Source organism: Scyliorhinus torazame, chromosome 13, assembly GCF_047496885.1.
Source record: "Scyliorhinus torazame isolate Kashiwa2021f chromosome 13, sScyTor2.1, whole genome shotgun sequence".
Classification (NCBI taxonomy): Eukaryota; Metazoa; Chordata; class Chondrichthyes; order Carcharhiniformes; family Scyliorhinidae; genus Scyliorhinus; species Scyliorhinus torazame.
In genome coordinates, this window is record NC_092719.1 from 204,590,196 (window position 1) to 204,614,609 (window position 24,414).

Here is a 24,414-nt window from a genome sequence, read left to right on the forward strand (position 1 = left end):
AGAGATGCTGAGCTCTGTATTATGCAAATAACTTTTTTTTTGGCAGTGATACAGACAGTCCTCAAGCAACACTTGCGCACATGACTGGCAGAGATGTTTTGCCGTTCAGCTTATCCTGCTCCTCACCAGATCTTTGAGAGGCCTTTCATACAGAGGTTAATACGAAAATAGTGATTGCGAACAAAGGCAGGAATGTTCCAGCCCTTCACGGCAACGGGATCTTCCGATGCGAACGGAGATTTCAATGGTTCTCCGGTCTTGCCCATGGGGAAACCCACGATGGGGGAGGCTGGAAAATTCCGGCAATAGGAACAGGAGCCGGTCATGAGGCACTGTAGGGATTCTATGATTCAAGCCTGTTTAATGAGATTGTGGTAAACCACTGTTAGTGTATTATATGTATTGCGGTAAACTGTTACTGTACTACATGTATTGTGGTAAACCACTGCCCGATGGCTCCGCCTGTGGCTCCTCCCCTCGGGCTCAGTATAAAGGTGGCTGACCTCCGGCCCTGCCCCAGTTCGGGATCAGTCCATAAGACCATAAGACCATAAGACATAGGAGCGGAAGTAAGGCCATTCGGCCCATCGAGTCCAGTCCACCATTCAATCATGGCTGATTTCAACTCCATTTACCCGCTCTCTCTCCATAGCCCTGAATTCCTTGAGAAATCAAGAATTTATCAACTTCTGTCTTAAAGACACTCAACGTCCCAGCCTCCACCGCCCTCTGTGGCAATGAATTCCACAGACCCACCAATCTCTGGCTGAAGAAATTTCTCCTCATCTCTGTTCTAAAGTGACTCCCTTTTATTCTAAGGCTGTGCCCCCGGGTCCTAGTCTCCCTTGCTAATGGAAACAACTTCCCTACATCCACCCTATCTAAGCCATTCATTAATCTTGTAAGTTTCTATTAGATCTCCCCTCAACCTCCTAAACTCCAATGAATATAATCCCAGGATCCTCAGACGTTCATCGTATGTTAGGCCTACCATTCCTGGGATCATCCGTGTGAATCTCCGCTTGACCCGCTCCAGTGCCAGTATGTCCTTCCTGAGGTGTGGGGCCCAAAATTGCTCACAGTATTCTAAATGGGGCCTAACTAATGCTTTATAAAGCTTCAGAAGTACATCCCTGCTTTTATATTCCAAGCCCCTTGAGATGAATGACAACATTGCATTTGCTTTCTTAATTACGGACTCAACCTGCAAGTTTACCTTTAGAGAATCCTGGACTAGGACTCCCAAGTCCCTTTGCACTTCAGCATTATGCATTTTGTCACCGTTTAGAAAATAATCTATGCCTCTATTCTTTTTTCCAAAGTGCAAGACCTCGCACTTGCCCACGTTGAATTTCATCAGCCATTTCTTGGACCACTCTCCTAAACTGTCTAAATCTTTCTGCAGCCTCCCCACCTCCTCCATACTACCTGCCCCTCCACCTATCTTTGTATCATCGGCAAACTTAGCCAGAATGCCCCCAGTCCCGTCATCTAGATCGTTAATATATAAAGAGAACAGCTGTGGCCCCAACACTGAACCCTGCGGGACACCACTCGTCACCGGTTGTCATTCCGAAAAAGAACCTTTTATCCCAACTCTCTGCCTTCTGCCTGACAGCCAATCGTCAATCCATGTTAGTACCTTGCCTCGAATACCATGGGCCCTTATTTTACTCAGCAGTCTCCCGTGAGGCACCTTATCAAAGGCCTTTTGGAAGTCAAGATAGATAACATCCATTGGCCCTCCTTGGTCTAACCTATTTGTTATCTCTTCAAAGAACTCTAACAGGTTTGTCAGGCACGACCTCCCCTTACTAAATCCATGCTGACTTGTCCTAATCTGACCCTGCACTTCCAAGAATTTAGAAATCTCATCCTTAACAATGGATTCTAGAATCTTGCCAACAACCGCGGTTAGGCTAATTGGCCTATAATTTTCCATCTTTTTCCTTGTTCCCTTCTTGAACAGGGGGGTTACAACAGCGATTTTCCAATCCTCTGGGACTTTCCCGGACTCCAGTGACTTTTGAAAGATCATAACTAACGCCTCCACTATTTCTTCAGCTATCTCCTTTAGAACTCTAGGATGTAGTCCATCTGGGCCCGGAGATTTATCAATTTTTAGACCTCTTAGTTTCTCTAGCACTTTCTCCTTTGTGATGGCTACCATATTCAACTCTGCCCCCTGACTCTCCGGAATTGTTGGGATATTACTCATGTCTTCTACTGTGAAGACTGACGCAAAGTACTTATTTAGTTCCTCAGCTATTTCCTTGTCTCCCATCACAAAATTACCAGCGTCATTTTGGAGCGGCCCAATGTCAACTTTTGCCTCCCGTTTGTTGTTAATGTATTTAAAGAAACTTTTACTATCATTCCTAATGTTACTGGCTAGCCTACCTTCATATTTGATCTTCTCTTTCCTTATTTCTCTCTTTGTTATCCTCTGTTTGTTTTTGTAGCCTTCCCAATCTTCTGACTTCCCACTACTCTTTGCCACATTATAGGCTTTCTCTTTTGCTTTGATGCATTCCCTAACTTCCTTTGTCAGCCATGGCTGCCTAATCCCCCCTCTGATAACCTTTCTTTTCTTTGGGATGAACCTCTGCACTGTGTCCTCAATTACTCCCAGAAACTCCTGCCATTGCTGTTCTACTGTCTTTCCCACTAGGCTCTGCTCCCAGTCGATTTTCGTCAGTTCCTCCCTCATGCCCCTGTAGTTACCTTTATTTAACTGTAACACCTTTACATCTGATTCTACCTTCTTTCTTTCAAATTGGAGATTGAATTCTACCATATTATGATCACTGCCTCCTAAGTGCTCCCTTACTTTAAGATCTTTAATCAAGTCTGGCTCATTACATAACACTAAGTCCAGAATGGCCTGTTCCCTCGTGGGCTCCATCACAAGCTGTTCCAAAAAGCCCTCCTGTAAACATTCAATGAATTCCCTTTCCTTGGGTCCACTGGCAGCATTATTTACCCAGTCCACCTGCATATTGAAGTCCCCCATGATCACTGTGACCTTGCCTTTCTGACATGCACTTTCTATTTCGTGGTGCATTTTGTGCCCCTGGTCCTGACCACTGTTAGGAGGCCTGTACATAACTCCCATTATGGTTTTTTTGCCTTTGTGGTTCCTCAACTCTACCCACACAGACCCCACATCATCTGACCCTATGTCGTTTAGTGCTATTGATTTAATTTCATTCCTAATTAACAAGGCAACCCCGCCCCCTCTGCCCACCTCCCTGTCTTTTCGATAGGTTGTGAATCCCTGGATGTTTAAATGCCAGTCCTGAACCCCCTGCAACCATGTCTCTGTGATGCCTACCACATCATACCTGCCAGTCACAATCTGGGCCACAAGCTCATCTACCTTGTTCCGTACACTGCGCGCATTTAAATATAGCACCTTTAATTCTCTATTGACCGTCCCTTTTTGTTTTCTTAGTGTGGTGGACCTTGGTTTACTGAGCCTTTCCATACACTGTGTCATATTTTGTGGGATGGGGACTATCGTAGCCTCTCCTGAGTTTTGTCTTTTCGTGCTTTTTTGTATTCCTAAGCAGCTACGCTTCCCACTGATTACTTCACCTCTTGGTTCCCTGACATTCCCTTCCCCCCCAATCTTTAGTTTAAAGTCCTATTGACCACCCTATTTACTCTTTTCGCCAGAACACTGGTCCCAGCTCGGTTCAGGTGGAGACCATCCCAACGGTATAGGTCCCCCCGTCCCAAAACTGATGCCAGTGTCCCATGAAAAGGAACCCCTCTTTCCCACACCACTCTTTCAGCCACGTGTTAACTTCCCTTATTCTTGCCTCCCTATGCCAATTTGCACGTGGCACGGGCAGTAATCCGGAGATTATGACCCTTGAGGACCTGTTTTTTAATTTGAATCCTAGCTCTTTATAATCTCTAAACAGGTCCTCTTTCCTAGACTTGCCTATGTTGTTGGTACCGACATGGACCACAACAACTGGATCCTCCCCCTCCCTCTCCAGTATCCTTTCAAGCCGGTCAGAGATGTCCCGCACCCTAGCACCGGGCAGGCAACATACCATGCGGGACTCTTTATCCTGCTCACAAAGGATTCTATCTATCCCCCTGATAATAGAATCCCCTACAACTACAACTTGCCTATTTACTCCCTCCCCTTGAATGGCCTGCTGAACCATGGTGCCTTGGTCAGCTGACTCATCCTTCCTGCAGCCCTGTTTGCCATCCACACAGGGAGCAAGTGCCTCATACCTGTTGGACAGAGTCAAGGGCTGAGGCTCCTGAGTTCCTGACTGCTGGTTTCCTTTACCTGCCTGACTTGCAGTCACACCCTGCTGTCCCTGGCCACTGGCAGGATTTAAACTACTTACTCTGACAGGTGTGACTGCCTCCTGAAACACAGTGTCCAGGTAAGTCTCCCCCTCCCGGATGTGCCTCAGTGTTTGAAGCTCAGACTCCAGCTCATCAACTCTGAGCCGGAGCTCTTCGAGCAGCCAACACTTACTGCAGGTGTGGTCGCTGCAGCTCACAATGGGATCTGCCAGCTCCCACATCAAGCAGCTCAAGCACATCACCTGACCAGCCATCACTAATTAATTAATTAGTTTAATTTAAGTTTATGAGTTTAGCTGTGGTTTTTTTTAAATTTGGGGCAGATTTGCTATCAACCACTCAGATCACAGCTTCCCTCTGACGTCACTTTTGGGGAAAAAACTGGAAAACAGGAAGTTACCGTTAGGTTTTTATACACAGAGACTGCTCCTCCTCCTCCTCCGAACTGCTCCCGAAATTAGGCCCTAAGAAAGAGAGAGAACAAAACAGTAGGGAAAAAGCACCTTCTCCCACTCTTCACCGAATTACCTCACTGCACCAAATTACCAAATTCTCACTCGGTCTGTATCTCTCTCACTCAGACTGTGTCTCCTTGACCTGCGCAATGCTTACTAATGTACGCTTTCTGCCTGTCTTTTATACAGACTTTAGGATGACTCACACTAAAACTTCAAAGAGAAGAAAACAATGTGTACCTTTGTGCCCCTAAACAGGCCTCAGGTGACTGCCAGATAACTGCCTCTCAGCAATTAGGGTGGGGGCAGCTTCAGCCAATCAGACACTAATCTACACTGCACTTTTAACTGAAAAACAGCAAAATTAGATGAACCACTTACCTTTCCTGGTTACCTCACTGCACCAAATTACCAAATTCTCACTCGGTCTGTATCTCTCTCACTCAGACTGTGTCTCCTTGACCTGCGCAATGCTTACTAATGTGCGCTTTCTGTCTGTCTTTTATACAGACTTTAGGATGACTCACACTAAAACTTTCCTGGTTACCTCACTGCACCAAATTACCAAATTCTCACTCGGTCTGTATCTCTCTCACTCAGACTGTGTCTCCTTGACCTGCGCAATGCTTACTAATGTGCGCTTTCTGTCTGTCTTTTATACAGACTTTAGGATGACTCACACTAAAACTTCAAAGAGAAGAAAACAGTCGCCAGGAGGCCTCCAGTTTAGCTTATTAAAGCCACAGTTTTGTTCACTACTCGTCTTGTGTTAATTGATGGCACATCAGAGATCATGGCTGAGGTGCAACCGAACTCCAAATACCCCAATTTTCCCTCATATCCCTTCATACCTTTAGTTAATAAAACTCCATCAATCTCAAGTGTAACTGAATCGTTGATCCAGCATCAACTCACGTTTGGGAAAGAGTTTCAAAACGCCTGTAGAAGTGTTTCACTCCCGAAGGACCTGGCCTTTAGCTCTAGTCCCCAGTTCGAGACTCCCCAATCAGCCAGACAGTAAGTGATGAGGATTGTACCAGCTCACAGAAAGAAAGATGACTGGGTCGGCTTGACTTTGAATTCTAACATGAAACAGACAACATTAAAGCAGAAGTGTCCTTTGGAAGGACCTAAAATATTTGGGTTGATTCAAGTTCCTAGCCCAGGAAAGATCTATTGAGCTACTAAGAGGTACAGGTCAAATCATTTGAGCCTTAAAAACTACTGTCAACAATAATTAATAGACACTGCATTTTTAAGACGTTCCTTGCCCCTTTTAAACCTGTTTTTCTGCTGATATAGGGAAGCAATGGTCCTCTTTGTTGATGTATGTGGATCACGAGTGACGGTCACAGTAAGGTGCAAATCTCGAAATGTGGAATGAGAATGCTTTTATTGTCTGCACACAATCCTACCCACAATGCCTCAGGTGTCTGGTACGGCAACCTGTCCCGTGTCCTATTCATAAATCTCCCAATGAATCTCACATCAAAGAAGGTGATAATGGTAGGGATCAGGATCCCAGTGCCGATGAGGAGTATATTGGGCGCAGAATTATTTGTGTGCCAACCTCTGCTATTAGTGTACTGGCACAAGGTGGTATCTAGCCTCAGTCAGAAAAGGTGAAGGATGCCAACTTTGGAGAGAAGCGTGAGGAATGTGAAAGAGAACAAAGAGTATTCATGCATTGTAGGCTGTGATAGAAGAGTTTGCCCTCGATATATGTTGAAAGCAAAGATTGATAGATTGCTGATTAGCAATAACTTAAAGCGTTATGTGGATATTGGGTGTAAAAGGCACTGAATTGTCCAATCAGCCATGATCATATTGAATGGCCAAGCAGGCTCGACGGGTTGAATGGCCTACTCCAGTTCCTACATTCTTTCCTGTAAAAGCACAGCAGTTCCAAAGATCACCACTCAGGAAAGGACTACTGATCTGAAATACTTATTGATCGTGAAGGGTAATTTCCTGACCAGCTTCCTGACAGGAATATATATCAAACACCCAGATTTGCCATGAGTTCTCCTGGTGGGCAGAGCAAGATGTCAGGAGCAGGGATTTGGAAAACAAGCCCGCTATTCCGAATTCCTGGAGAGATCCCAGTAACTGAGGCTGCAGTTCATCTGGCCTTATTGGCAGTAGAGGCTTCATGACAAAGTGATGCTAACCTCCAGGTCTCACGGTATTTTGAAGCTTATGATCAAAAGAGCAGAGAGGTTTGCATTTATGTAGCGCCTTTCACCTCGACTGGACGAACATCTCAAAGTGCTTAACAGCCAATGAAGTACTTTTTGAAGTGTGGAAAACATGGCAGCCAACTTGTGTAAGGCAAGCTCCCAGAAACAGTCATGTGACAAAGACAAAGATAATCTGCTTTTATTCATGTTGAGTGAGGGGGAAAATGTTGGACAGCACATCGTGGATAATTCCCCTGTTCTTCTTCGGCGACATGGGGTCTTTTACATCCACCCCAGTGGGCAAAGTGGACCTAGGTTTAAGATCTCATCTGAAAACCAGCACGTCCAACGGTGCAGCACCACCTCAGTACCTCACTGGATCGCCGGCCTTGATTTTTGTGCTCAAACCCTGGAGTGGGTCTTGAACCTTGTGACTCAGAGTACTGCCAACTGGGCCGTGGCTGACACAGCCCTGTATACGCCTATTGGCAAAGCACATCCTTTGGCCATGAGGAATTAAGCCCAAGGAGGCTTTTACATGGCTGACTCCAGTATCCGCAGAATCAGGTGAGAACGATATTGCTTAATATCTGCAGTGAGTTTAGCATGAAGTGTGCATACTCTATTGCTGGAGAAGAAGGCTCCTCTTGAGGCTGAACCTGGAGTAACATCTACAGCTTTGACGACGATAGTGCCCAACATCAGTCTTGTCCCACAGAAGCGCCATCGCTGAAGCAACAGCTGGAGCTGGAAGCACTGACACTTGCTTCACGGTTGTCCACCTCCATCCACAGTGTTTCCAATACTAAAAATCTCCAGGCAATGACAAAGGAAGAGACATCACTCTTTCGCAACGAGTAGGAATTCCATTTCCAGAAATGATGTTGTTATTAAGTTACTGCACACTTCCGTAGAAGTTGAGCATGCATTTTCAGGACTGGGATAACTTTGACAAAAGTCCTGCTCTTATTCCGGTGCCAACAGTATTGATACTTCTGCTTCCTGAGGATGTTTTGCAGAGATACCAACCACCAATACTTTGTCATATTAACTAATGAGTGAGTTATTTTGATAGACAGATAAAGATTGGAAGAGGGAATGCTCTACGCCGAGTTTGGTGGTGACTGGCTGTGTGTGTTATATTTGTTCCTGCTGTTTGATAGTTCATCTTTTATTAAATTGTTCAAAAATATCTATGGTGATGTTTTGTACACAAGATGTAGAGCGTAATCTACCCCAATGGGGAACAGAGTGAGTGAGCGCATTTCACGGCACTTGGAGCTCTGAGAACCACCACACTGTTTAACGTCCATTCGGGTAAATACAGGATCTCAGTGGGGAACTCCCCAACGAGGCCGCAAGTAGTCCCGTCTTCTGCACTGAGGAGCTCCAATCACTGGAATCCCTTTGTGCGCAAGGAGATCATCCTGCACACTCAACCCCCGCCATGACCACCAACCCGCCCCCAAAGCCCCAACTAACCTATGCCTCCCCCCCGCAATCTCTGCACCCACGCATGATACCCCCGGGCCCAATCCGCAGGGCGGGACAAATGTCAACATGACACGTTGGCAATGCCAGCCTGGCACCCTGCCAGTGCCAGGTTTCCACCTAGGTGGCACTGCCAAAATGCCAGGCTGGCAGTACCAAGTGCCTGGGTGACACCAGCAGTGCCAGGGTACCACCCTGCCAAGCGGGCAAGCACCTGGGGGCCTCGATCCCATGGGGGACCCCCCACTAGTGCTGTTCCGTCTGGTCCCCATTTGTGGAGACCAGCCAGCACTGACGGCGCTCGACCGAGATTTCCAAGGAAAAGGGGTTAGATCCCAAGATTGTGGAGTGCATATTAGAGTGAGCACAGTAAGAACTCTTACAACACCAGGTTAAAGTCCAACAGGTTTGTTTCAAACACTAGCTTTCAGAGCACTGCTCCTTCCTCAGGTGAATGAAGAGGTATGTTCCAGAAACATATATATAAACAAATTCAAAGATGCACAACAATGCTTAGAATGCAAGCATTTGCAGTTAATTAAGTGTTTACAGATCCAGAGATAGGAGTAACCCCAGGTTAAAGAGATGTGAATTGTCTCAAGCCAGGACAGTTGGTAGGATTTCGCATGCCCAGGCCAGATGGTGGGGGGTGAATGTAATGCAACATGACTCCCAGGTCCCGGTTGAGGCCGCACTCATGTGTGCGGAACTTGGCTATAAGTATCTGCTCGCCGATTCTGCGTTGTCGCGCGTCCTGAAGGCCACCTTGGAGAACGCTTACCCGGAGATCAGAGGCTGAATGCCCTTGACTGCTGAAGTGTTCCCCGACTGGAAGGGAACATTCCTGCCTGGTGATTGTTGCACGATGTTCGTTCATTCGTTGTCGCAGCGTCTGCATGGTCTCGGCAATGTACCACGCTTCGGGACATCCTTTCCTGCAGCGTATGAGGTAGACAACGTTGGCCGGGTCGCACGAGTATGTACCGCGTACCTGGTGGGTGGTGTTCTCACGTGTAATGGTGGTATTCACATCTGGATATGTAAACACTTAATTATCTGCAAATGCTCACATTCTAAGCATTGTCGTGCAAGATGAGAACAGGAAAGTTGTCACTTGGTCTGCACCCGGACTTTGTTATTTCTCTTCATTTGTTCGTAGAATGTGGGCAAGGCCAGCATTCATCACCCATCCCTAATTATCTTTGAGAAGGTAGTGGGAAGCTTCCTTCCTGAACCGCTGCAGTAAGTACACCCACAATGTGGGTGATCAGGTTATGACCATAAGATCATAAATCGGATGAAATAGGAGAAGGTCCATTCGGCCCATAGTGCCTGCTCTGCCCTTCAACAAGATCATGGCTGATCTGATTGTGGCTTTCACTCCACTATCCTGCCTGCCCATCCCCCGTAACCCCCCGGCTCCCTTTGCAGACTCTTTATATCCTCCTCGCAACTTGCATTCCTACCAATCTGAACATGGAATGACAAACATCAATTGCAGAATCTGGAGGCAGCCAAGCAGAAAAAAATGAAAAAGAACCATTAAAGTTGCCATCATATTTAAGAACGGACAATGGGCAATAAGAAAGGGGCGGAGGTTGGTTGGGTGCCGCGATGCCTTCCCAAGTCGCAGGGATGTGATTGCTTACATTAGTGGGGCGGGTGACCCATGCCTGTCACAGGGAAATGCAAAAATGTTGCAACAACACCATTCGCCTTGAGGAATAAGTCATGAAACAAAATAGTTTGGACCAGAATGGGGAGCAGGTGGCACAGTCGTAACATCACTAGTCCTGACCCTTAGGTAGACTAATACTCTGAGGATAGATGATGGTTTCAAATCCCACCGTGACAACTGATGGAATTTAAATTCAATGAATACATCTAGGATATAAAGCTTTTTGCAGTAATGGTAACCATCAAGTTATCATTGACTTCTGTAAAACTCCAACTGGTTCACATTGTGGAGGGAAATCTTGCCATCCTTACCTGGTCTGGCCTACTCCAGATCCACAGCAATGTGGTTGATTGTAAACTGCTCTCTGAAATGGCCTTGCAAGCCATTCAGCTCCAGGGCAATTAGGGATGGGCAATTCTGACCTTGTCAGTGACACTAAAGTAAGGTCACCACATTCCAAGGTGGCTGCTTTCCCCTCTGAGGGGGGAGAGCTGACTGGTGGTGATTTAACCTGAGGATCACCACACCTCAGGCAAAGTGGCAAGAATCATAGAATTTACAGTGCAGGAGGAAGCCATTCGAGTCCGCACCGGCCCTTGGAAAGAGCGCCCTACTTGAGCCCACACCTCCACCCTATCCCCGTAGTCCAGTAGCCTCACCTACCCTTTTTGGACACTAAGGGCAATTTATCATGGCCAATCCACCTAACCTGCGGATCTTTAGTTGAGAAGGTGGGGCATTCATGAATAACCTCAGCCGGTACAGGAATTGAACCCACGCTGTTGGCATCTCTCTGGATCGCAAACTAGCTGTCCAACCAACTGAGCTAAACCAGCCCCAGCGACATTACAGCCCAAAGAAGAAGAATGAAAAAGAAACTGCAGATGGGTCAAGATTTACAATATGGGAATTTTATTTTTTAATTTGTTCTTGGGATGTGGGTGTCACTGGCTGGGCCAGCATTTATTGCCCTACCCTGAGGGCATTTAAGAGTCAACTGCATTGCTATGGATCTGGAGTCACATGTAGGCCAGACCAGGTAAGGACGACAGATTTCCTTAGTGAACCACATGGGTTTTGTTGACAGTGGTTTCATGGTCATCATTAGCCTTCTAATTCCAGATTGTTTTATTGAATTCAAATTTCACCATCTGCTATGGTGGGATTGGAACCAGGGTCCCCAGAGACCCTGGGTCTCGGGGTTACTAGTCCAGTGACAATATTGTTATACCTTTAAATGGGTCGGCGGGAAGGGGTTACAGGGTGGAAACTCAACATGTCTGGGTTCCTTCCTAAATTTTAGTGGCCCACCAGAACAAGCTCCCAATGTACCCTCTCCCCAGCCCAGGCATTGTGGCACCAGTTACTCCGACACTGGCTGATCCACTCACTCACCAATGAGCCGGGTCTGAACCGGAAATCGTCGCTGAGTATATCCCGGAGGGTGGGAAGTGCATCTAACCCGTTGGGAGGATGGGTGCGTCCCTGCTGCCTCAAACCATGACCAGCACGCCAGAAATTCTACAACCTTGCGTGAACGATCTATCAATAATCAATGCGAAACTAAAGCCCATTCACACTTGTGCAATAACTCGGAATGTGCCCATTACTGCCAGTGCAATGTTATAGATGCAACCCATAACTGCTGACTGAACTAAATCATTTCCTTATAGACAGACACCAGTCCCAGCAGTATTCTCATCCAACCATCTGTAACTAAACGAACACCAGATTTATGTGGCACACCGTGACCTTTCCAATCAATTACAACTGATGAACGGAGCGGTGATAAATGGCAAGAATAAAGGTCAAAATGTCCATTGATGCTGTGACAAGAACATATATTGTTCAACAGTCCCAAGATTCCATTTTGCCGTTCTAGTCAATTTCTCCTTTGTAATTTATGCGCACAGTTTCAGCACAATCTGTGCCAAGCAGACTGGTTATGGAAAGCTTGCAACATTTGGTATCAACCCATGGGCGTGTGGAGCATATGCTGTGCTTGTAAATAGCCTTTTAAATGCTTCTGAATATAGAAAGATTATTTGTAACAATACAGTTTACATTAAAACGGCTACCTTGCAAGAATATGATATTAGACGTGGCAGTATTTCATCTCGAAGAAGCGTGATCCATTGTTGCAGGGATGCAGGCCAGCAGCACCAGGAATACGGCGGAGTCTCAGATCAATCACTGAGCTATGAAAAGAGCAAATTGAGGATCAATCTGTTCCTTCAGCAGGAACATAGATTGGGAAAAAGTTTGTAAATCCAAAGAGGTGGCATTCATGTTCAGGTACACAGGGTTTTTGCAAGATGTCATTAGGAATGGTAGGGTCCTCTTTCCAAGAGCCGGTGCAGACTCGATGGGCCGAATGGCCTCCCTCTGCATTATAAATTCTATGATTCCACGAATATAAGGGGTGCGATTCTCCGCTCCCGCGACTAAGTGCCCACGCCGTCGTGAACGCCGTCGAGGTTCATGACGGCGCAAAACGGCCCCGATCTCGACCGATTCAGGGCCCGAAAATGGGCTAGGATCGGGGCCGCGGGAAACTCGGGGGGCATGTCGCAGAAGCAACGTCGTCAGCGTGCGCCGGGCATTGGCGCCGCGTAAAAGTGGCGCCGCTTAAATGACACAGCCGGTGCTGCGTAACTGGCGTCACCCATGCATGCGCGGTTGCCGTCCTCCCCGAGGCCGCCCCACAAGAAGATGTCGGATGGATCTTGCGCGGCGCGGAGGAAAGGAGGTCCTCCTTCCGAGAGGCCGGCCCGCCGATCGGTGGGCACCGATCGCGGGCCAGACCCCTTTTGAGTCATACCCCGGTGAAAGAACCCCCCTCGTCCCCCCCCACAGGCCGCCCCCCCAACGTTCCCGCGCTGTTCCCGCCGGCAGCGACCAGGTGTGGATGGCGCCGGTGGGAAGCCGTCGTTTTAGGCAGGCCGCTCGGCCCATCCGGGCCGGAGAATAGCGGGTGTAGCGGAGAATCGCCATTTTGGGTGTCCCGGGCGATTTTCTGGCCTGCGCCGCGCAGAACGCGACGGGGCCATTCTCGCCGCTTGGGTGAATCACGGGAGGTCGTCGGACCGGCGTCGCGTGGAAAAATGGCGTGCCAGGTGATTCTCCCAACCGGCACGGGAGCGGAGAATCGCGCCCATGGAGAGCAGTGTCGGTTAGATTCATTGTCCACAAATAAGGAAACAAGTCCAAGTCGGCATTGGCGCCCGAATCTGTTTCCGTGTGAAACCTGCAATTATCCCAGCGTCCCTTTGAGAGAGAGAGTGAGAGAGAACTACAATTTTCTACAACTTATTTGTGTGGAACTAGGTGGTCTTGGCAGGGCAGTGGGTAGCGTCCCTGCCTCTCAGCCAAAAGTTCTGGTTTCATGTTCCACGCCAAGGAAAATATGTCCCACAAGGTGGCCAAACGGGTATCACCTTGTAAATCCTTCCCGCACACGTGGAGGTGGTAATTGTAGGAGAGATCCCTGGTCAGGAATTGGAGCTTCTGCGATCAACAGCCATTGTTTCAGATGACAACCTACGTGTAACAGTTTATGTTGCCACAGAAACCCAGATTCCTTGAGCGGTGCAAAGGGAGGGTTGAGTGTGCGGTTAGCTCAGTTGGATGTATGAAAGAACAGCAATATATTTCCAGGTCGGGATGGTGAGTGACTTGGAGGGGAACTTGCAGGTGGCGGTTTTCCCATGATCCTGCAGCATTTGTTCATCCAGGTGCTAGAAGCCACAGGTTTGGGACATTCCTCAGTGAATTTGCTTCAGTGCACCTTGCAGAGGTTACACACCTCAGCCACATTGCACCAATAATGGAAGATGGTGCACGGGTTGCCAATCAAGTGGGCTGTTTTGTGCTAGAGGGTATCAAGCTTCTTGGGCGTTGTTCAAGTTGCACTCACCCAGGCAAGTGGAGTGTGTTCCATCTCACTCCTGACCTTTTAGATGGTAGAAAGGGTTTGAGGAGTCAGGAGGTCAATTAATCATTGCAAAATACCCAGATCTGCACATATACCAGCAGTATTTATATAATTGGACCATTTGATCAATGCTGATCCTCAGGATGTTGATATCCGAGGATTCAGTGATGGTAATGCCAGTCAATGTCAATATTGGGTGGTTAGATTATCTCTTGTTGGAGATGGTCTTTGCCTGACACTTGTGTAGTGTTACTTACCAATAATGCTAAATACTGCTCAGGTCTTGCTGCACGCGGGCATGGACTGTTTTTTCAGCTGCGGAGTTATAAATGGAACTAAACGCGGCACAATCATCAGTGAAAATCGCCAAGTCTGACTCTATAATGGAGGGAAGGTTATTGATGAAGTGGGCGAAGATGGTTGGGCCTCAGATACTACCTTCAGGAACTTGTGCAGTGGTGTCCTGGGGCTGAGAGAATTGGCCTCCAACAACCGCAAACATTTACTCTTGTGCCAGTCAGTGGGGAGGTTTCCTCCTGATTCCCATTGACTTCAGTTTTTCTCGGTCTCCTCGATGCCACACTCGGTCAAATAGTGCTTCGATGTCAAAGACAATCACTCTCACGTCACTTCTGGAATTTAGCTCTTTTTTCAAAGTTGTTTCTCGGTTGAAAAATGGTCTGGCAGAACCCAAACGGAGCGTCGGTGAACAAGATATCGCAGAGGAGGCTCTATCGCACTGTCAGCAGCAACACTGATTGAGAGTAGACTCTCAGGAAAGCTCACAATCACCTTCCCAATACCAATTAGTGGTTGGCAATAAATGTCGGCCTTGCCAGTGACCCTACAGCACAACAAATTAACTTTTTAAAATCAACTTACATGGCAATAAGTGACAGATAGGATTTGACCTGCTTTGGCATGGGCAGTTCATACTGAGGCATTTTTCCAGTTTGTCGGATAGATGTCACTGTAGCTGTACTAGAACAGCTTAGCTAGAGGTGCGACTGGTTCTGGAGCTCAAGCCTTCAGCACTACTGCTAGATATTGTTGGGGTCTTTGCTGCATCAAGGCGGCAGGGTGGCACAGTGGTTAGCACTGGTGCCTCACAGCGCCAGAGACCCGGGTTCAATTCTTGCCTAGGGTGGCTGTCTGTTTGGAGTTTGCATATTCTCCCCATGTCTGCGTGGGTTTCCTCCAGGTGCTCCGGTTTCCTCCCACAGTCCGAAGATATGTCGGTTAGGTGGATTGGACATGCTAAATTGCCCCTTAGGGTGGGGTTGAGTTGGAGTAAACGGGCGGGGGATTTGCTCTAGGTAGGGTGCTTTCAACGGGTTGGTGCCGACTCGATGGGCCGAATGGCCTCCTTCTGCACTGTAGGGATTCTATGATTCATGATTCTATGAAGTACACTCAACCACTTCTTGATACCACTTCCGAGGTGCAGAGGGATCTAGGTGTTCTCGTGCATGAATCACAAAAGCTGAGTATGCAGTTACAGCAAGTTATTGAGAAGGCTAATTGAATTCTGTCCCTTATTATGAGAGGAATCCAATATTTAAGTGAGGATGTGATGCTTCAGTTTGCAGGGCTTTGGTGAGACCACACCTGGAACAGTGTATGCAGTTTTGGTCTCCTTTTTTAAGGAAGGATGAAAATACATTGGAGGCTGTTCAGAGGAGCTTTATTTGATTGGTACCAGGAAGCAGTTGTCTAATGAGGAAAGGTTTGTTTCCAGTGGAGTTTAGAAGAGTGAGTTGTGACTTGATTGAAGTGTATGAGGTCCTGAATGGTATTGGCAAGGTGGACGTGGAAAGGATGTTTCCGTTTGTGGGCGAGCACACAATTAGGGGGCACTGTTTTAAAATGAGGGGTTTCCCTTATAGGACAGAGATGAGGAGAAATGTTTTCTCTCAGAGCGTTTTGCAACTTTGAAATTCTCGGCCTCAGAGTCATTGAATATTTTTAAGGGGGGGGGCACATCGATTCTTGTTAGTCAGGGGAACCAAAGGTTATCGGGTTTGATGGGAATGTGGAATTCAAAACACAAACATATCAGCCAGGATCTTATTGAATGATGGAACAGGCTCGAGGGGCCGAATGGCCTACTTCTTCTCCTATTTCATATGTTTACATGTTCGGATATCACGTGGAACGAATTGAATCTGCTAAAGATCGGCGTAGTGATCTCTGTATTTAATAATGCAGGACCAGACTATGTTAAGCAAGTACAGGCAAATGAACACTAGATGGCCACACTATCAGGACCTATATGAATGTTTTCCCGCTCTTTCTTAGAGGAGTGTGTGTCAGGATTGTAGAGAGGGCAGAAGTTAAAAGCTCGAGAGAAGAAGTTATTAGTTACCAGAGTTTTATGTCAGCTTATTTAATAGTTAATATTCTACAGTTGTTTATTTGTTTTACTAGTTTAGCATTAAGTATAAAGAACTCACGAGATTATGTTATATTACTCAATAAATTACTTAATCATTACTGGAAGATTACGGATATCATTCAACAACTCAGCTAGATTAATATATATATTAGATATCGCAATATAACAATCGGCATCTGTAACGGTGTGCAACCTCAGGAGGAGGCCGAGATGGACCATCAACTCAGCATTCTGGTGGCAAAGGCCCTGCCTTTTGCACTCACTAAAGATCTGCCTTTATTGAGGCTGTGGATGTTCTTGGAGCCAACTCCATGTTTAACTGACCACCACCATTCATGCCTGGATGTGACTGGACTGCAGAGCTTTGCACTGATCATAGGAATATGAAAAACAAGAGCCAGGAGTACACTCCTCAAACTTTTTAAATATCATGGCTGTTCACCTACCTCAGCTGCACCGTCCCAACCTATCGCCAGATCCCTTGATTTTCTTTGTATCCCAAATTCCAGCAACCTTTGACTTGAATATATTCCACAACTGAGCATCTGCAGCCCTCTGTGTACACAGATTTCTCCCTACCTCAGTCTTAATAATCAACCGCTTATTCTGAGACTGTGACACCTAGTTCTCCACTCCCCAAGCCGGAGAATTATCATCAATCAAACCCTTCAATAATTTTGTATAATTCAATGAGATCACCTCCCACGCTTCTAAACTCTAGGAAAGAAATGAAATGAAATGAAAATCACTTATTGTCACAAGTGGGCTTCAAATGAAGTTACTGTGAAAAGCCCCTAGTTGCCACATTCCGCCGCCTGTTCGGGGAGGCTGGTACGGGAATTGAACCGTGCTGCTGGCCTGCCTTGGTCTGCTTTAAAAGCCAGCGATTTAGCCCTGTGCTAAACCAGCCCCTTAGATAGACAGGGTCTACTCAATCTGGAGGTCATGTGGCGCTGTGGGTAGTGTCCCTGCCTCCGACTCAGAAACTCCGGGTTTAAATCCCACTCCCAGGACCTGATGGGCAAGGAGGGTATGTTCATGATTGTTCTAACCCATGGGACCAACGGGGACGACACGGTTGATCTCCCCGTGGAGCTCCTGGAGTACAAGGTCCCCCACTGAGGGGCAGGGCCCCAACAGCGGACTTGTTAATTCCCCGGGAGAAAAGCCAGCCCAGGAAGGAGCCGACATCTCAAGATGGTCCCGGCTGGGACTTGGACTTTGCTTAGTTGCTGTATTTTGCAGCTGTGAGTAGGAAAAAAAATTACTTTTGACTCCCTTTTCGGGACTCCTCATTGACAACAATATTGGCGATGAGGATAAAACGGCACGCCAGACAGTGCTGCAGGCCATTCAGACCACACCTGCTTCTCAACACAAAGGTGCAAGGTTTGCACTGTTTCAAAATCGCTGCTCTTCGATAGACTCGACACGTTTGATGCGAGTGTGGAAGACCGGGCTCCTTTCGCGAAGCGTATGTGCTATTTCTTCAGGTCCAACGTTATTACTGGGGAAGATCGCCCAACGGTGATTCTTTTGACCGCCTGTGTGCCCCCACTTGTAGCGTCATAAAGAGTCAACCTACCCTGCGGCCCCAGACTCCAGAAGGTTTGACAAATTGGTGGTGCTCGTGATAAACCAGTATAACTTCAAACCATCATTCATTGTCTAAAGGTACAGATTTATCATGGCCAAGAGAACTCCGCGGGGGTCTGTTACTGAGTTTCTGGCATGATTACGCAAACTGGTGGAATACTGTGACTACAGGCCATCCCTACCCAAGATACTACGAGACCAGCTTGAACGCGGAGTAAACAACATGGCGACGCAGCGGAAATTGCTGGCCGTACCATCCTTGGACCTAAAAAGAGGCATCGTGATCTCCCTCTCACGGGACAGCATGGAGAAGGGAGTCCAGGAGCTCCATGGTACGTTCAGGATGGAGGTGAATAGTGTAGGACTCCACCCATTCAGACAAGCGGCGCCCCCTAGGAGCAGGAGCTCTGGGATTCCACCCTTGCCAAAAACACTGTCCAGACCAGGCCCGTTGGCCGACGGCCGCTGCAGCCGAGCGTGTCACCTCTACAGAACCACAGGAATAGGTCAGGAGAAGCCGCAGGGACCTGCAGCGCCAGGTCAGCCAACAAGCTTGTTACCTAGGTCAAGGGAGGTGCCACCTGTAGTTAGGACCCTGCACCAAGAGCAGCCTGACGAAGCCCAATGCATGCAGTTGAATTACATCACCGGTCCACAGGTTGCCCCCCATCAGAATCACCGCCCAGGTGAATGTTCACCCACTAGAAATGGAGCTGGACACGAGGGCAGCAATCTTGGTGGTAGGACAGTAGACATTCAAAAAGATCAGAACAGGAATCCAGCATTTGAACTTAAGTGTCACTGAGGCGAGGTTGGTAACATACATGGGGGGAACCACGAGCCATCGCGAGTACAACAATGATGCCAGTTGCCTATGGACAGCAGTCCGTCTGGTTGTCCTTGATAATAGTGCAGGGCTCCGCCTTACATGAAGGATTATACGAAGTCCTGGGGAACTACCCGGATGTTTCCCTGGGTACGATCAAAGGACGCATGGCCATAATATGCGTAGACTCTGAGGCCCAAAGTATTTACGGGCATGCCCAGATGCCAATGCATTGATGACAAAGGTAGAGGTGGGACACCCCCACCCAATACTGTCATGGACAGAGGTAGGTTGGTGAGGATGAGATCAGGTAGGCATTTCCCTCGTGATTGTTCTCTCACCTCCGGAGGCAACAATATCCTTCAGGATTTGGCCATTTCGATCATTAGTATTGCTACCGAGCCACCCTTGGTGAATGGCATTGTGGCATTGGAGGGCCCACTCAGAGTCCTTTATCACGTCTGAATCCGGTGCCCAAGTTAATGCCAGGTGGTTTTATTAATATTACAGTTTCTCGTAGCAGTTTCCTAATACAACTGAGCGGCTTGTTGGATCATTTCAAAGGTCAGGGACTTCACAACCTTTGCTGTAGTTGCGAAGTCAGGCTGGGTAAGGATAGTAGATTTCTTTCCCTGGAAGATATTGGTGAAGCAGGTGGGTTTTTCACTACAGAACATTAATTTCATGATCACCATTGCTCATATTTGCATTTTATTTCAGTTTTATATAATTCATTGAAGTTAAATTTCCCAGCTGCCATGGTGGGATTTGACCTCATCCGTCTTAATTAGTCCTGGCCTTTGGATTACTAGCCCAGTAGAATAGCCACTAAACTGCTGGAATCCAACCCAAGTCTTCGCAAGCTGCCCTCATAATTGAACCCTCCACTCGCCAATATCTTCCTGATGAAGCCGTGATCCAGCTTCTCTGAGCAAATGCTGCCATTCTCAAATTCCTGGTGAAAGATCCACTATTAACGCTCCTTATTTATTTCAGTGCCACAGGTCGAGAGGTGTTCGACTGGATCCTGGACCAAGGTTACTATTCGGAGCGGGACACCAGCAATGTGATCAGACAAGTGTTGGAGGCTGTGGCCTACTTGCATTCCCTCAAGATTGTCCACCGGAATCTGAAGGTAACAGATGTTTAAATGAACTGTTGCCTCACACAGTACTTGACAAAATTGCACTTGAGAAATGTTCCGTTAGGTGTTCTTCAGAAGCAAGGGGCCATAAATCAGGGGGGGCTCGACGCAAGTACTGGTTTAAGGAGAGTCTCGACATGAGTGCCTCTTTGGAGAGTCTCAACACAAAAAATGCTTTTAAGGAGCACCTTACCGCAAGTGCCCCCTTTAAGACAAATGCTAACATTGGCTTTCTATTTGTAGATATTTTTCAAATTTTTAAATTTAAATGCTAAGTGTTGATGACGAAACAGTTGCCAATCCTGGAGTTTTAATGACATCAGCAAAGATGTTTATCCTAAAAATTTTCTCAAAATGGTTCCATTCCAGCCATTTTGGTTTTTTTTTACTTCAGACCATCAGTTCCACTGCTGCATATAGCTCTTCCCAACCAAACTGTCAATGACATCACCAGCACTCATGATTTAAACAAAAGCATTCAAAATATACCCTGCTCAACAAACAGGAGCTCCATATGGCCGCACAACAAGTGCTATGACTAGCTCTTTAATCCTCGATCTGCTGCATAAACAGGAGCGCCATATGTTTCACACAGCGACATTCACTGGTGCCTTTAACCTTTGCTTTGCTGCACAGGAAACATTGTGCAGACCCAGAATTTGATGGAGCCCGGCGGAGCTCACTTGCGAGGGCTGTTAGCTCGCAGAGTACCTGCTGGAAGCGAGAGCTGATAATGGTGCAGTGAGGAAAAGGGGATGTCTCAGATCTTCGTGGACAGTGACCTAAATCAATGAGGTTAAAGGACAGGGGGAGGTTAATGAAATGAAATGAAAATCGCTTATTGTCACAAGTAGGCTTCAATGAAGTTACTGTGAAAAGCCCCTAGTCGCCGCATTCCGGCGCCTGGTACGGGAATCGAACTGTGCTACTGGCCTGCCTTGGTCTGCTTTAAAAGCCAGCGGGGAAGAAACTGAGGACTGCTGGAGGAGGAAATAGAGCGAGTTAGAGTCAAATTAGATTCAGAGAGAGAAAGAAAGATTGGATTAAAACAGAGAGAAAGATAGAGACAATAAGACAAATAAGTAGTGTGTTTTTTTCCCCGACTTTTGTTTACATTTGAGAAACAAATGCCCAGATCTCCCAGTCTCCGGAATCATCGGAGATTGGACATAATACCCAAAATGCACTATAGGATCCTTCAGAAGCGCCAATGCACTGGCTGTGCGGCAACCGCTCGGGAATTTGAACTTCTGAATTCCCCTGCTCCCCAAGACCCTCCAGAAAAGTTTCCAACTCTGCATTAGAGGCAAAGATTCAGACGGTTCCAACTTACTTACCTCAATAGTTATCCAGGAACGGTCAACAGGAAATCCCAGTCTAACCCCTGGGTGACTATACAACTGACACCTTCCCACACCCTCCCCACAGCCCCCCCCCCCCCCCCCCCAATGCTGACGAACCCCACAAACCCCCAACACTTAACCCCCTGCAAACCCTTGGCTCCCCAGCCACCCCCACCCCATGCACAAACTGCTTAGCCGCCACCACTTACCCACCTCCCAACCTACCCAATAACCAACCTACCCAGGTACCACCTGATCCACCTTCCAACCTACCCAGCTGCCCTCTGAAACCCCAACTACCCCCTTGGTCCCCAACTCCTCTCCGATCCAAACTGACTAGCCCTGCCGCCTCCGTCTGCCCTCCCAACACATAGCAACGGCTGGCATCCTCACAGCCAGACCTGATGCCAGCACACCACCTGCTATCACCGTACCCAGCTACCACTCTACCCAGCTACCACTCTACCCAGCGACCAATCTACCCACCTACCAATCTACCCACCTTCCATCCTACCCAGCTAACAACCAACCCACCACCAACCTACCTACCTTCCAATCTACCCACCTTCCATCCTACCCAGCTAAAATTCTGCCCACCTACCAACCTACCCACCTTCCAACCTACCCACCTTCCAATCTACCCAGATACCAATCTACCCAACTACCAACCTACCCAACTAATAACCTACCCAGCTACCAATCTACCCACCTTCCAACATACCCACCTTCCAATCTACCCAGATACCAATCTACCCAACTACCAACCTACCCACCTACCAATCTATCCACCTAACAACCTACCCACCTACCAATCTACCCACCTTCCAACCTACCCACCTTCCAACCTACCCACCTTCCAATCTACCCAGCTACCAATCTACCCACCTACCAACCTACCCACCTACCAATCTATCCACCTAACAACCTACCCACCTACCAATCTACCCACCTTCCATTCTACCCAGATACCAATCTACCCAACTACCAACCTACCCAACTAATAACCTACCCAGCTACCAATCTACCCACCTTCCAACCTACCCACCTTCCAATCTACCCAGATACCAATCTACCCACCTTCCAACCTACCCACCTTCCAACCTACCCACCTTCCAATCTACCCAGCTACCAATCTACCCACCTACCAACCTACCCACCTACCAATCTATCCACCTACCAACCTACCCACCTTCCAACCTACCCACCTTCCAATCTACCCAACTACCAACCTACCCAACTAATAACCTACCCAGCTACCAATCTACCCACCTTCCAACCTACCCACCTTCCAATCTACCCAGGTACCAATATACCCAACTACCAACCTACCCAACTAATAACCTACCCAGCTACCAATCTACCCACCTACCAACCTACCCACCTACCAATCTATCCACCTAACAACCTACCCACCTACCAATCTACCCACCTTCCAACCTACCCACCTTCCAACCTACCCACCTTCCAATCTACCCAGCTACCAATCTACCCACCTACCAACCTACCCACCTACCAATCTATCCACCTAACAACCTACCCACCTACCAATCTACCCACCTTCCATCCTACCCAACTACCAACCTACCCACCTACCAATCTACCCACCTTCCATCCTACCCAACTACCAACCTACCCACCTACCAATCTACCTACCTTCCATCCTACCGAGCTAACAACCTACCCACCTTCAAATGTACCCATCTTCCAATCTACCCAGCTACCAACCTACCCACCTCGCAACCTACCCAATACCCAACCTACCCACTTCCCAACCTATCCAATAACCAACCTACCCAGGTACCACCTGATCCACCTTTCAACCTACCCAGCTATCAACCTACCCACCTCCCAACCTAACCAGCTATCATCCCACCCAGTTACCAACCTACTCACATGCCACCAGACCCACCTTTCAACCAACCCAGCTACCACCCTACTCAGCTACTACTCTACAATGCTACCACTCTACCAAGCTACCACCCTACCCAGCTACTAACCTATCCAGCTACCAACCTACCCAGTTACCAACCTACCCACCTATTACCCTACCCAGCTACCAATGTACTCACCTGCCAACATATCCAGCAGTCACCCTACCCAGCTTTGCAACATTTAAACTTTTACCAGGATACAATAGTTAGTACTGTAAAAGGCAGGGGGGGGGGGGATTTGGGGCAGGGGGGTGGGTAGCTTCTGCACAGGATCTCTCTGCTGCTCCTTCCGAGGTTTCTGCACTCTGTGAATTCTGTAGGATCTTCCATCAAAACATTGGCCTGAAAAATCACAGGGAAGCAATCAGAGGGATTGCAATCATGAGGAGAAGAATTGGACCAATATATTCACCAACAGGAGTGAGACACCGAGGATTCAGTTGTTGCTTTCCTAGGCTGGAGAGTTTGAATGCTATTTTAAGAAAATTAATCTTGTCACTAAAAGGGTCCTTCTACTGTTAAGTACCAGCCCTAACTTTCAGCAGCAAATTTAATTTGTTTTAACAGCGCACATGCAATAACGTTTTAACATTCATGGAGAGTTGATATTTTGGACGGTTAATGGAGTAGATTGTCCAGCAGTTAATGACAATTCACCACTCGGGCTGCCTCCCTCACCAGCACGGTGGCACCGTGGCTAGCACTGCTGCCTCACAGTTCCAGGGACCCGGGTTCAATTCCGGCCTCGGGTGACTGTCTGTGTGGAGTTTGTACGTTCTCCCGTGTCTGCGTGGGATTCCTCCGGATGCTCCGGTTTCCTCCCAGTCCAAAGATGTGTAGTTTAGGAGAATTGGCCATGCTAAATTGCCCCTTAGTGTCCAAAAGGTGAGGTGGGGTGACTGGGATAGGGTGGAGGCGTGGGATTAAGTAGCGTGCTCTTTCCAAGGACTGATGCAGACTCGATGGGCCAAATGGCCTCCTTCTCTACTGTAAATTCTATGATCTATGACTTACCTCATGATTTGCGCACCAATAACACCCTGCGCCTTTTAAAAAATATTAATTTAGAGTTCCCAATTCCTTTTTTCCAAATAAGGGCAATTTTT

The 24,414-nt window shown here is 47.6% G+C and overlaps 1 protein-coding gene across 6 annotated transcripts in view; it reads left to right on the plus strand.

The window, feature by feature from the left end:
* The window catches only part of camkva (CaM kinase-like vesicle-associated a), a 175,461-nt gene that overhangs the window by 115,699 nt on the left and 35,348 nt on the right, over positions 1–24,414 (plus strand). For all 6 annotated transcript variants that reach the window (XM_072472924.1, XM_072472928.1, XM_072472925.1 and 3 more), the window contains exon 5: positions 19,887–20,025. In XM_072472924.1, coding sequence (XP_072329025.1) covers positions 19,887–20,025 — 139 coding nt within the window. The remainder of the gene's footprint in view (positions 1–19,886; positions 20,026–24,414) is intronic.